Here is a 14740-nt window from a genome sequence, read left to right on the forward strand (position 1 = left end):
CACCAAAGTCTTGTACAGGGGCTTCAATACCTCCTTTTTCCTACTGGAACTTCCAAAACACGCACCTATTTCCAAACCCCATACCAACCTCGCCATCAGAAATCCTCCCCCTACTGCACGCTGTTTTGTGCAGTTCTGAAAAAGCCTGTTTCTACAGGTAAAGTACAATCAGCACCAAAAAAGTGCTATCCTAGAAGCCAAGCTTAAAGTTTATAGAACAAATCTTATGCTCGGGAACCACAGCTAAACTTAGGTGTGGCCATTTGCACCAAGGAAAATGCCTTTGCTTAAATTTAGGTGTAGATGCCCATATTCTATAATGATGTGCGTAACTGAAAGTAAATCTTTAAACTGGCAGCTAGAACCGAAGGCAACTCCTGTCCAGCAAACACAGATGCTTTCTCCACCCAATACATCAAAAATTATCCCTCCCCTTCTCTATTAAAGCTGCTAGGCTTCTAAAAAGGGAAGAACCAATCGTTTTTGGTCAACATCATGAAAATTCACAATGGTACCCACTGACCCAAGGCTCATCCTCTCTGCCCCTCATTAGCAAGACTCCAGCAGGTAAGAGGAGAATCTTTTGGGATAAAAAGAAGATGATCAGGGGGATGGTAACTACATCTTGAGAACACAGTTAACTTTTTACTTACTTTCAGCCTATTGCAGAGGTGGGTTACAATACACATAGATATATGTAACAGCTGATAACATGAGTCAAACAACTTGCTCTATCTGCATTAGACTTAACCCCTAAAAATCTTCCATGTCAACTGTCAAATGCCTGAACAAATAAAGGTGATTTTCAATTGTTTGTTTTTTTTAAACTGTTAAATTCTGAGACCAATCATAATGTTTCAGGTAACTTATTCCTTAGTTCATGACCCCAAGTTATCTAATGCAGTGTTCTTCAACCACCGGTCCATGGACCAGTGCCGGTCCACAGAAATTTCCTGCCGGTCCACAGGGCCAACACGTGCATCAGACCCAACAAGTGTTCTTCAACCGCCGGTCCACGGTGCGATCGATGCGGCGTTATCTTCGAGCCAGCTCCCTAACTGATTCGGTGCACAAAGCCACGGGCAGCGGCTCCTACAGGCATCCTGCACCTGAACCGGAAGCAACGTCAGAGAGAAGGCTTCCAGATGAGGCACAGGATATGCAAGGTGCAATTAGTACTATTATGGGGGTGGTGTCTGGGATGGAGATTGGGTAGAGATGGGCAGGGTCTGGCCCACAACTAAGCCCAGTGTTCTTCAATCACTGGTCCACTTTTATTTCTGCCGGTCCAAAGGTGTGAAAAGGTTGAAAAACACTGACCTAATGGATCTTCAAAGTACTACTACCACTACTTATTTCTACAGTGCTACTAGATCAGTGTATCGCAAGACGCCAGGGAGGAGGAGAGGCAAGAGGCACATCCTGTAGGCAGTCAGCCGGCGCCAGCATCTCTCCTTTTCTCCGCACCTCGTCCCTTCTGCTGGCGGATCAGGGCCCCATCTGGAGGGCCTTCGCGCATGCGCAGATGTCAATATGATGTCATGCATGCGTGCGACGTCACTGCGTCGATATCCGCGAGCCGCAGCCACCATGTTTAATGTGCAGCTGCTTCGCAAAGTTTGCGAGATGCTGTACTAGACGTAGGCATTACGCAGCACTGTACACGGTATTTGCAAATATTTTCTTTGGCCCTAGCGGGATACTAAGGTGTTTTGTTGTACCTGGGGCAAAGGAGGGTTAAGTGACTTAGCCAAAGTCACAAGGAACAGGAGTGGAACTTAATCCCAATTCCCCTGCTTCCATTAGGTTACTCCTCCACTCAACATATATCATGGACCGCAAACCTACAAAGTACCGTATTTTCGCGGATATAACGCGCGCGTTATACGTGATTTTACGTACCGCGCATACCCCTCGCGCGTTATATGCCTGAGCGCGGTATACAAAAGTTTTAAAACATAGTTCCCACCCCGCCCGACGCCCGATTCACCCCCCCAGCAGGACCGCTCGCACCCCCACCCCGAACAACCGCTCGCACGCGCTCCCACCCGCACCCGCATCCACGATCGGAGCAAGAGGGAGCCCAAGCCCTCTTGCCCGGCCGACTCCCCGACGTCCGATACATCCCCCCCCCCCGGCAGGACCACTCGCACCCTCACCCCGAAGGACCGCCGACTCCCCAACAATATCGGGCCAGGAGGGAGCCCAAACCCTCCTGGCCACGGCGACCCCCTAACCCCACCCCGCACTACATTACGGGCAGGAGGGATCCCAGGCCCTCCTGCCCTCGACGCAAACCCCCTCCCCCCAACGACCGCCCCCCCCAAGAACCTCCGCCCGTCCCCCAGCCGACCCGCGACCCCCCTGGCCGACCCCCACGACACCCCCACCCGCCTTCCCCGTACTTTGTGTAGTTGGGCCAGAAGGGAGCCCAAACCCTCCTGGCCACGGCGACCCCCTTACCCCACCCCGCACTACATTACGGGCAGGAGGGATCCCAGGCCCTCCTGCCCTCGACGCAAACCCCCCTCCCTCCAACGACCGCCCCCCCCCAAGAACCTCCGACCGACCCGCGACCCCCCTGGCCGACCCCCCCACCCCCCTTCCCCGTACCTTTGGAAGTTGGCCGGACAGACGGGAGCCAAACCCGCCTGTCCGGCAGGCAGCCAACGAAGGAATGAGGCCGGATTGGCCCATCCGTCCTAAAGCTCCGCCTACTGGTGGGGCCTAAGGCGCGTGGGCCAATCAGAATAGGCCCTGGAGCCTTAGGTCCCACCTGGGGGCGCGGCCTGAGGCACATGGGCCAAACCCGACCATGTGTCTCAGGCCGCGCCCCCAGGTGGGACCTAAGGCTCCAGGGCCTATTCTGATTGGCCCACGCGCCTTAGGCCCCACCAGTAGGCGGAGCTTTAGGACGGATGGGCCAATCCGGCCTCATTCCTTCGTTGGCTGCCTGCCGGACAGGCGGGTTTGGCTCCCGTCTGTCCGGCCAACTTCCAAAGGTACGGGGAAGGGGGGTGGGGGGGTCGGCCAGGGGGGTCGCGGGTCGGTCGGAGGTTCTTGGGGGGGGGCGGTCGTTGGAGGGAGGGGGGTTTGCGTCGAGGGCAGGAGGGCCTGGGATCCCTCCTGCCCGTAATGTAGTGCGGGGTGGGGTTAGGGGGTCGCCGTGGCCAGGAGGGTTTGGGCTCCCTTCTGGCCCAACTACACAAAGTACGGGGAAGGCGGGTGGGGGTGTCGTGGGGGTCGGCCAGGGGGGTCGCGGGTCGGCTGGGGGACGGGCGGAGGTTCTTGGGGGGGGCGGTCGTTGGGGGGAGGGGGTTTGCGTCGAGGGCAGGAGGGCCTGGGATCCCTCCTGCCCGTAATGTAGTGCGGGGTGGGGTTAGGGGGTCGCCGTGGCCAGGAGGATTTGGGCTCCCTCCTGGCCCGATATTGTCGGGGAGTCGGCGGTCCTTCGGGGTGGGAGTGCGAGTGGTCCTGCCGAGGGGGGAGGAGAATCGGACGTCGAGGGGGGGCATCAGGCTTTCAGGATGGGGACAGGACTTCAAGGGGGGACAGGCAGAACTTCAAGGGGGGACAGGCAGACCTTCAAGGGGGGACAGGACTTCAAGGGGGACAGGCACGGAGAGGCGGGGCAGTGCACCGAAAGTCAGGGCGGGTGAACGGTGAGTCGGGGCAACCAGAGGAGAGTCGGGGCAGTGCACCGAAAGTCAGGGTGAGTCGGGGCAACCAGATGAGAGTCGGGGAGGGCGAAAGGAGAGTCGGGGTGGCCAGAGGAGAGTCGGGCAGCATGCGCGTTATATGCCTGAGCGCGGTATAGAAAAGTTTTTGTACATATCATCGTGATTTCTGCGCGCTATACCCCTGTGCGCGTTTTACAATGGTGCGCGTTATATCCGCGAAAATACGGTAGTTCAATTTTGCTCTCATGTGGTCAAATATTCCTGGTACTAGTAGTGCTCACACAAGCATATCTGATTAAATTGCATTAATTGTGTACTGTGTGTAACGTACATTAACATATTCATGCTGGTTAGTAAACAGACCCCTCTGTCTTCACATCAGGCATGATTAATAATAGGCACGATTATTCAGTCATAGAATAAGCACTATTTAATATGAAATTGACATTTTTATGATTGATGATTACTTACGTGTGGTGTGTGCCGTAAGCAATATCTAATTTTGCCTAGAATTGGGGGAAAAAAGGATGTTATTTTCATAATATGCAACATTTGACTACTTAGTAAAGAATGTATAAATCAGTGTTTTCTTAGAGTAAGGAGCTTTACCCTGCACTATACTAGTGTATATCTTTAGGAGTCACTGCTCTCTAGTGGAGAATATGAAAATTGCATGCTAAATATTTTCTGCAGTTCTCAACAGCAGCAATACCGTAATCAAGAAAACTGGATTATCTGCAGGTTGTGTCTTCTTTTGTTAGTTTACATTTGAGCACATGGAACACCCCTACAGATGTGATCACATAAGGCCTTGAAAGCTCTTTTGCATCATATCATCTTTGGATAATTTTTATGCAGACAAAAAGAAGATATCATAGCCTGCAATAGGATACCAATCCAATCCAATCCTTAGGTTTATATACCGAATCATCCCACGTACTGGGCTCGACCCAGTTTACATTATTGGTGTAAAGGGGGAAAACAATAGATACAGAAGAGAAGTCCAAATTAATTGGCCCATCACAATATTAAATAAAATCAAATTTTTGTATTCATCTAGAGGCTGTTGGAAAAGATAAATTTTCAGGGATTTCCTAAACAGAAGAAGAGAGATAAGTGATCTAATCTTGTAAGGGAATTGGTTCCAAATAGTCACAAAAATGTAAACAAAAGATGGAGAGAGATATCCCATAGCTTTAACACCCTTAACAGAAGGGAATGAGAGTTTAAACGTTTGAGACAATCTTGATCTTATAGGTCTTAAGCAGTTAAATGAGATTACTAACGATGTAAAGACACCATGTATAATTTTAAAAATTATACTAGCACACTTAAATTTAATTCTAAGATTAATTGGCAACCAACGAAGTGCTTTCAACAAAGGGGAAACATGTTCAAACTTCTTTTTTCCAAAGATCAGTTTGACCGCCATATTTTGGACTAATTGCAATCTAGCAAAGCCTTGTTAAACTGAATTTTTTTTAAGGGGGATGGGAAGTTACCCCCCCAAAAGGTCCATTTCAGAGTATGTTATGTTATCACTGGAAAGTGGTTTACGCTGCCTCTCTTCCTCTTCTGGAAATCCTTTAGGGACAAATCAGTGACTGGGTTCTGTTACCCAATTTACAGTTGGCTTAGTTAGTGCAGGCCAAGAAACACAGCTGACTTCCAATGTGCAATTTCTCAGTACCCATGAGATGGGGTTTTTCATCTTTGGATCTTTATAAATACCCTTCCTTTAACTTTCACTTTCAGTGTTGCTTTAAAATAGCTTTCACGCATGTAAGTAAGCCTCTTCGCTAATTAAAATATGGACTTTGAAGTACAGCAATACTTGGACCTTTCAAACAAGCAATTCCCAAACCTATCCTGGGGGAACCCCAGCCAATCATATTTTCAAGATATCAAAAATTAATATGCATGAGAGAGATTTGCATGCCAAGGAGGTAGTGTTTGGGAATTGCTGCTCTAAACTATGACCCCAGTTGTCCAAGTGCTAGATGGGACCAAATATGCCACTACAAAATATTTAAATCTTTCTAGTCCTAGGATCCAAACTCTGGCTACCTGCACACCACCATGGCTTGCTACCACTTAGGTAAAGGACTTGCCCAAATTCCTCTGTTTCAAACAAGGTCACAGCATAATCAGTTTTAAAACACAAAGCATAGTAAAAGCAAGTTCTTAAGTAGCTAATTATAATTATTATATGGGACTTTCACTGCTGGAAGACAATACTATGGGGCTCATTATCAAAACAAAAATATGTCAAAAGCTAGCCTAAGTCAGCACTTGGATGACCTAAAAGGCAGGTCATCCAAGTGCCGATAATCAAAACAGGTTTTTGGATGTATCCAGAGACTTTTTAGGCCTCTGAATCTCGCTGTGCGCTCAGAGCTCAAAGGAGCAGTTTTGGAGGAGTGGTTAGGGCAGGAGTTGGGCAGGATGTGGGCCAACCTAGACTTAGTCGTCCTGCAGTGATAATCAAAAGTTTTACGAGGCTGCCTGGACAGAACTTATACCTTGTGACTTAGATGAAGTTAAAACAGGTATAAGTGCCGGATCGGGTTACCGTTAAGCTGATAGCGGCAAGAGAAGCTCCCTGCTACAATCAGTTTAGCGGCTGCGGCATGGAACCTGTCTCCCCCCTGCAAAGACTACGGGACCACAAAGCCACTCCACACCCCCGAATGTCCAAAGTGTCCAATTCCTCCTCCTGCCGCCACCACAAAAGACATCCCCCGACAGGAGGGATGCCCAGTCCCCCAAGCCTACCCGCACCCCAAAGTACCTTGTTGTAAGTTGGCTGGACGGATGCTTTCTCTGGCTGGCCCGCCTTCGCTGAAGGGCGGAGATGAACTGGGGAGGGGCCTAAAGCCCTGATTGGCCCATGCGCCTAAGGCCCCTCCCATAGGCGCCTTAGCCTACCGGAATCTTAGGGAGACAAGCCTAAGATTCCAGCTGGCCCAGGCACATAAGGCACAATGCACCAGGAAGAGGCACATAAGGCACATCTCACAATGCACCAGGAAGAGGCAGGCCCACCATTCATTGAAAGCAGGCCTGCCAGCTGGACGGAGAAAGCAACCAGTTGGCCAACTTACAAGGTATGTTGGGGTCCGGATGGGCTTGGAGGGAGTGTCTGGCGGCCTAACTTTCGGGGAGGAGGGGTGTTCCGGAAGGAGGGATTGGGCATCCCTCCTGCCTACAATCTTTACGGGGAGGGGGGGGGTCCAGCAGGAGGGATTGGACATCTCTCCTACCGATAATCTTTGTGGGGTGGGGTGGGGGTCTGGCAGAAGGGACTGAGCATCCCTCCTGCAGATGATCTTTGCGAGGTGGGCGGGGGACAGGTTCTCCAATTCTCTAACTGGCGCTTATAATAATAATAATAACAACAACTTTATTTTTCTATATATCACCAACACCCAAAAAGTTCTAGGTGGTTCACAGAATAAGAGGGCTGGACATTCCAAACACCAGTTAGAGAATCATGGCGTTAGGCAAAGGACTGGCCTCTCCCATGTCTGAAAGGTCTTGTTTGGGCATTTAGGACTTGGAAAAATTTTTGGTAGAGAATATGGTATAAAGATAGACGTAGTGGCAGTCTGGGCAATTAAACGCCTGGACAAACAGGTAGGCCATTCTCAAACCATTTTGGAAGTACTTTTTGAGAATGGACATTTTCCTACTGCTGACTTCGGGCGACTAACACCTTAGGCCAAAAACGAACTTAGACATTGATTTTTATTATGCTCCTCCACATGTTTAGCCTAACATTCAGATTGCCATACTCAAGTGAACTGAATATTCATCATATCCCAACAGGCCAGACAATTGCAAAGACAGCCCATCAAGCGATACCACTCTGCAAATCAAAAGGTGCAACTGCAGCTCGAGCTTCGATATTAACCATTACTCTTTCAAATGCAGGATGGTGTTTGCTGGGGAAGCTTACTGAATTAGATTTCTTGGAGTTTGATACTTGAGCATGAAACTTTTTGTGGTTTTCTTGTACTTTCTAGAACACTACTAGTCTAACTTTGCAATCAATTAAAACTGCTGCTGAGCCTACTGGGGAAGGACAAGCTTCTTCACCATATGTCTTGGGAAGCACATAAACATGTCTACAATATTACATATAAATTTACCTTTCTCAAACATTGACATTATGGATTTTAGGGTAGAACTCAAAAGGGCAGGTTCTGTAATAGACGGCACTGTCACACTGAAGAATAGCATACATTTGTTATTCTAATTACCTGACACAAGCGAACATTGCCATATGGATGAGCATCTTCATGCAAGCTGGCCTTTGATTCTCGCTTTTCACCATGAACTATCAGTAAAGGTTTGTCCCTTAAAACAAAAACAAACAGACATCCTCATACCAATTTATGCCTAAAAGACAAAACCAAAGCAAATTCAGTTCTTCCAAGCAACACAGCTCTACTTCATTAAGCAAATGGAGAAATTATGTCTTACCTAATAATCTTCTCTTTCCTTTATTCCTACCAGACCAGCACAGAATACGTATGTGAGTATGTCCATTGACCAGCAGATGGAGACAAATAAACAAAATGGTTCTGCATGATTCACCACTTAAGGGCACCGTGCAACCTTAGAATATTCTGTATTTCGAACAACCAAGCAAAAGGACTCATTTTCACCTTCAGATCAAATGTCATATTAATCCATTATGCATGCTCCTAAGACACTATTATATTCTGAGACACAGTTCTCCTAATGGATCAGGAACTACTACTACTATTAATTATTTCTATAGCGCTACCAGACGTGTGCAGCGCTGTACAGGAGCTGCCTGAAAATCCAATGAGTCAGAGGAATTTTCAAAACAGAAACACTTTGAACTGTAAAATGATAATAAACAAGAGAACAATCCAGAATGGAAGAATGTTCAGCAATATTCCACTAGGGAGTATTTCTGAACTAGTCTGGAAGGAAAAAAGGAAAGAAAATCATCAAGACAGACAATTTCTCCTTCCTGAGCATCTCTACCAGACCTGTCCAAAACATGTACTTTGTAGAATCGCAGTCCTGAAATTGGGCAAGACAAAAAAAAACAACAACAAAAAAACCCTACTAGTAGAAAATAGTGAACACTTGTGCCCACAACAGGAGCATTAAGCTCAGAGAAGGAATGGCTATGTATCACTTACATTACTCAACCAGAGACTCCTTTTGGAACTTAGTCTGCCAAGTCAAAAAATAGTGCAGAATAAGTAGAAACTTGCAAGACAGAACTACCTTTTGCAGTGTACATTTGGACTAATTACCGTATTTTCGCGGATATAACGCGCGCGTTATACGTGATTTTACGTACCGCGCATACCCCTCGCGCGTTATATGCCTGAGCGCGGTATACAAAAGTTTTTAAACATAGTTCCCACCCCGCCCGACGCCCGATTCACCCCCCCAGCAGGACCGCTCGCACCCCCACCCCGAACGACCGCTCGCACGCGCTCCCACCCGCACCCGCATCCACGATCGGAGCAAGAGGGAGCCCAAGCCCTCTTGCCCGGCCGACTCCCCGACGTCCGATACATCCCCCCCCGGCAGGACCACTCGCACCCTCACCCCGAAGGACCGCCGACTCCCCAACAATATCGGGCCAGGAGGGAGCCCAAACCCTCCTGGCCACGGCGACCCCCTAACCCCACCCCGCACTACATTACGGGCAGGAGGGATCCCAGGCCCTCCTGCCCTCGACGCAAACCCCCCTCCCTCCAACGACCGCCCCCCCCCCCCAAGAACCTCCGCCCGTCCCCCAGCCGACCCGCGACCCCCCTGGCCGACCCCCACGACACCCCCACCCGCCTTCCCCGTACCTTTGTGTAGTTGGGCCAGAAGGGAGCCCAAACCCTCCTGGCCACGGCGACCCCCTAACCCCACCCCGCACTACATTACGGGCAGGAGGGATCCCAGGCCCTCCTGCCCTCGACGCAAACCCCCCCCCCCCCCAGCCGCCCCGCGCCCCCCCTGGCCGACCCCCACGACCCCCCCCCCACCCCCCTTCCCCGTACCTTTGGAAGTTGGCCGGACAGACGGGAGCCAAACCCGCCTGTCCGGCAGGCAGCCAACGAAGGAATGAAGGCCGGATTGGCCCATCCGTCCTAAAGCTCCGCCTACTGGTGGGGCCTAAGGCGCGTGGGCCAATCAGAATAGGCCCTGGAGCCTTAGGTCCCACCTGGGGGCGCGGCCTGAGGCACATGGGCCAAACCCGACCATGTGTCTCAGGCCGCGCCCCCAGGTGGGACCTAAGGCTCCAGGGCCTATTCTGATTGGCCCACGCGCCTTAGGCCCCACCAGTAGGCGGAGCTTTAGGACGGATGGGCCAATCCGGCCTTCATTCCTTCGTTGGCTGCCTGCCGGACAGGCGGGTTTGGCTCCCGTCTGTCCGGCCAACTTCCAAAGGTACGGGGAAGGGGGGTGGGGGGTCGTGGGGGTCGGCCAGGGGGGTCGCGGGTCGGCTGGGGGGGAGGGGGGTTTGCGTCGAGGGCAGGAGGGCCTGGGATCCCTCCTGCCCGTAATGTAGTGCGGGGTGGGGTTAGGGGGTCGCCGTGGCCAGGAGGGTTTGGGCTCCCTTCTGGCCCAACTACACAAAGGTACGGGGAAGGCGGGTGGGGGGGTCGGCCAGGGGGGTCGCGGGTCGGCTGGGGGACGGGCGGAGGTTCTTGGGGGGGGGGGCGGTCGTTGGGGGGAGGGGGTTTGCGTCGAGGGCAGGAGGGCCTGGGATCCCTCCTGCCCGTAATGTAGTGCGGGGTGGGGTTAGGGGGTCGCCGTGGCCAGGAGGGTTTGGGCTCCCTCCTGGCCCGATATTGTTGGGGAGTCGGCGGTCCTTCGGGGTGAGGGTGCGAGTGGTCCTGCCGGGGGGGGGGATGTATCGGACGTCGGGGGGGGCATCAGGCTTTCAGGATGGGGACAGACCTTCAAGGGGGGACAGGACTTCAAGGGAGGACAGTGCACGGAAGTCAGGGGGGGTGAACGGAGAGTCGGGCAGCATGCGCGTTATATGCCTGAGCGCGGTATAGAAAAGTTTTTGTACATATCATCGTGATTTCTGCGCGCTATACCCCTGTGCGCGTTTTACAATGGTGCGCGTTATATCCGCGAAAATACGGTAGTAGTAGTAGTATTGGGGGAAATACTCAACTGGTAGCAGTTAGCTTTTTTTGTTTTGGCCACTGCCAGCATTATACCTGGATATTCAACATTAGGCCATGTCTGGGCACCAGCACTGAATGCCCAGTTAGGTGCAACCAGTTATCTAATCTAAATCTTAGATTTATATACTGGATCATCCCTAAAGCTAAAGAGCTCGACTCGGTTTACAATAAAAATATGTTACAAAGGAGTTACATTCTAAAAAAAAATGTTGAAACATCGTAGTTTTAAAAAATTTACGGAAAACCTGAAAAGAAATACATGATCGTATCCCTTAAGCAGTTAAGTGTGATATGGGTATTTAGCGCATAATTGCCTAAGTGAAAGTGGGCAAAGAGAGGACTTCATTTTATGCTGTCTGATTTGTCCACAATTCAGATGATTAAATATTGACTCTGTCCCTGGACCACTCACAAAATTGTCAGCTATGGCTTTAGGGATTAGTACGGATATTCAGCAGCAATAAACAGTTACTACTTTCAACTAATCCAAAATACCGCCATAAAAGTTATAACTAATTCCAAGAAGTACGATCATGTCACCCTTTTACTAAAAAACGCCCATTGGCTCCCGATTCCCCACTGAATAACCTACAAAATAGCTATCCTCACATTCAAAATCTACAATCTAACATACCTGCTTTTATTGATAGAATTCTTATCCCCTGTGAACCCCCCAGAGCTTTGAGATCAACCTCTCAACATCTCCTTCACATCCCATCCTTAAAAATTATTAGCACTCGTCGAACCACTTCCTTCTCAGTCACAGCCCCATCAGTCTGGAATTCCCTACCAAATACCTTGAGGGCCGAAAACAATTTAGATAAATTCAAAGGCGGACTCACATGTTTCCTCTTTAAAGACGCCTCTGAGTAATAACTTCTTCCTTTCCACTCCTATTTTTTTTTTCTCTCTTTTTTCTTCTTCTCAAAGAACATCTTCTCCTTATTAATGAGGACTCATTCCCTCCCCCTCCTCGTGTTCTTTCCTTTTTATGTCGGCCTTTCTTGTAATTATTGTATTTTATCTATACTTGCCCATTGTTTTCGTGTCTAGTCCAAATTTGTCTCATCAATATGCCCTTGTAAGTCTCTCCTTTATTTTTAACAATGTAAAACACTTAGAATGTATGATAGGCGTTTCAACAAATTTTAATAAAACTTGGAAACTTGGACGTGCCACTGAAAAACAGTGGATTGCCCTGTACAAGCCTGGTTAAATTGTTTGGAATATTGACAGCACTAGTTTTTGGGGTGGGGGGTGGGGGGGTTAATGGCTTTATTCAAATCCCAAAGTGTAAATATATAATTAGCAATATATAATACACATAGATGCACATTACTGCATAAAATAATACAATATAGGAAAAAAAAAACCTCCCACAAATATACATCTCAATGTAAAGATTTCAGGCTTTCCTAAATTGTGTTAGAGAAAGCTCATGCAAATTTCACCTATGATAGGTGTTAAAAATCAGTTTCATAGGTCGGGTTCTTTTTTTTTTTTTCTTCCACTCTGCTTCTGTCCTGTTGGTAATGGAGTTCTTTTCTGACTCAGAATTTTGTAAACCACCTTGATGTGATGTGATTTTGAGGGGCAGTATATAAGCATTCAATAAAACAAATGTAAGCAACCTCAAATGAAAAGAGTAGAAACAAGAAAAGACCCTGCTATAAAAATCACAGGGAAAGGATAGAAACCTTTAACTTCAACTTTTGAGGATATCACCCCACCCCACCCAACCCACCATTTTCCCCATAGGTTACAATAGCCTTACTCACTGTGAAATGTGGTGCCTGCCTGTTGCAGCTGGAATTCATGGAGAAGACATCTGCATCAGATTCACTGGATAAACCTGGTCCCCTGCGTAGCTGCTCGCATCCCTGATTTACTCAGGACTGAGCCTCAACCCCCCCAAAAACCATACAGTGAAAGGGCCGAGCTGGGAAGGAGGCAAAACAACCTGCACTCCAGCTCCCGAGTAAATCAGGAATGTGAGCAGCTATGCAGGGGATGGCCCCCCAAGCTCAAAATATACAAATGCAGGCTGGCTAGCTAGGTGTCCCTAAGGGTTAATCCTGCTAGCAGCAGACCTCTGCCACATGGGTTTGCATTTTTTCTCAGGCAGAGGTCCCAACTAGTGGGTTCCTCTGGGCATCAAGCCTCCAAACACACACTGAGAAAAAATCCTGAAAATAATAAAACCGCAGTAGCAGATCAGAAGCACTTCTGAGCAACTTGCTTACAGAAAACAAACTGAAGGGGCAGGAGCAGCTCCCTAGGAAGGAGGTGGAGTTGAAAACATGACTGACTGTATTCTGCAAGCAACTTGCAAGCTGAGATACAGAACCCCATCATTTCAAGACCACTAGACATATTGCACTAGAATATTTGGGATGCTGCTTATCAACTATTTTGCTCACTTCCAGATACGTGTGATTTTTGCTGTCATGTCAACTAACAGGAAAGTGGAGCTGGTTGCATGGCAAGCCAGGTGCTTCTCTAACCTATTCTTCTTGTTGCCAGCATCTCTCCTAGTGTGCAGTAAAAATTTGGGGCATACTAGGAATGTCAAACAGATGATCTAAGCTGTGAACCATATAGGCAGAAGAGCATGTGAGCAGGAGGTGCAAGGAGCAGCAGATTAGACAATCACTAGTATTGCTGCACTGCCAGCTGGGAAGGGACTGCTTAGGGGTGGACAACATGCCAGAGGTGATTTATTGGTATATGTGCATATATGTAAATATGACCCCAGACAAGACAGACTCTTGGTACACCACTGATATTTGCAAAGAAGTGAAGGGGGAGGGGGGAAACAAAACAAAGAGACCAAGTGGATAACTCAGCATTGCAACAGAAGTAAATGGACAAAGTAGATGGATCTTACAGCCCTTACATTACTGTGCAATGAATGAAATCTTAAAACTACTTCTAAATACAAAGTTAACATCTATCTCCACAAAACTGATCAAATATTTATGAGGAAAGACTACAGAGATTAGGGCTCTTCAGCTTGGAAAAGAGAGACGGCTGAGGGGAGATATGATGGAAGTCTACAAAATTCTGAGTGGAGTAGAACGGGTACAAGTGGATCAATTTTTCACACTGTCAAAAATTACAAAGACTAGGGGACGCTCAATGAAGTTACAGGGAAATACTTTTAAAGCTAATAGGAGGAAATTTTTTTTCACTCAGACTAGTTGAACTCTGGAACGCGTTGCCAGAAGATGTGGTAAGTGTGTAATGTAGCTGGTTTTAAAAAACGTTTGGACAATTTCCTGGAGGAAGCGTTCATAGTCTGCCAATAAGAAAGACATGGGGGAAGCCACTGCTTGCTCTGGATCGATAGCATGGAGTGTTGCTGCTGTTTGGGTTTTTTACCAGGTACTTGTGACCTAGATTGGCCAAAATTAAGACGGAATACTGGGCTAGATGGACCACTATCTGACCCAGTATGGCTAATATTATGTTCTTAATGTCTGGTGAATATAAATAGTGCAAATAGCTGAAAAAAACAAACTTACCTGGATTCCTCTGGATACTGTTTTACAAGCCATTCGATATCTATGCAATAATTAAACTTTAGAAGGAAGGGAAGAGGAGAAAGAAAAATTACTACTAAAAATGTTACACTGAATTAAGCCACTTGATTTATATGAAGATAAACAGCACTACTAGGAATATGGCTGTCCTGATCTCTAATAAACATTAAGGCCTGGATTCTTTTTTTTTATATTTTCAATTTTTATTAAAGTTTTATAATAAAGACAAAATAATATAATCACCACAAATACAGCATTGTAGAATCCTACAGCCACTCAATATAGCATACAAAGTAAACATTTCACTATTACACTCCATTCCCACAACCCA

General features: G+C 48.1%; 1 protein-coding gene across 2 annotated transcripts in view; it reads right to left on the minus strand.

Annotated features, from left to right (window-relative positions):
- Positions 1-14740, minus strand: part of TDP1 (tyrosyl-DNA phosphodiesterase 1) — a 172985-nt gene that overhangs the window by 143536 nt on the left and 14709 nt on the right. The window contains exons 4-6 of one of the 2 annotated variants that reach the window (XM_033952484.1): positions 14392-14447; positions 7943-8039; positions 4152-4186 (exon numbers count right to left, since the gene is read on the minus strand). In XM_033952484.1, the coding sequence (XP_033808375.1) occupies positions 4152-4186; positions 7943-8039; positions 14392-14447 (188 nt within the window). The remainder of the gene's footprint in view (positions 1-4151; positions 4187-7942; positions 8040-14391; positions 14448-14740) is intronic. The other variant, XM_033952485.1, reaches the window with a different exon arrangement.

Source organism: Geotrypetes seraphini, chromosome 7 (genome assembly GCF_902459505.1).
Source record: "Geotrypetes seraphini chromosome 7, aGeoSer1.1, whole genome shotgun sequence".
NCBI classification, from domain to species: Eukaryota; Metazoa; Chordata; class Amphibia; order Gymnophiona; family Dermophiidae; genus Geotrypetes; species Geotrypetes seraphini.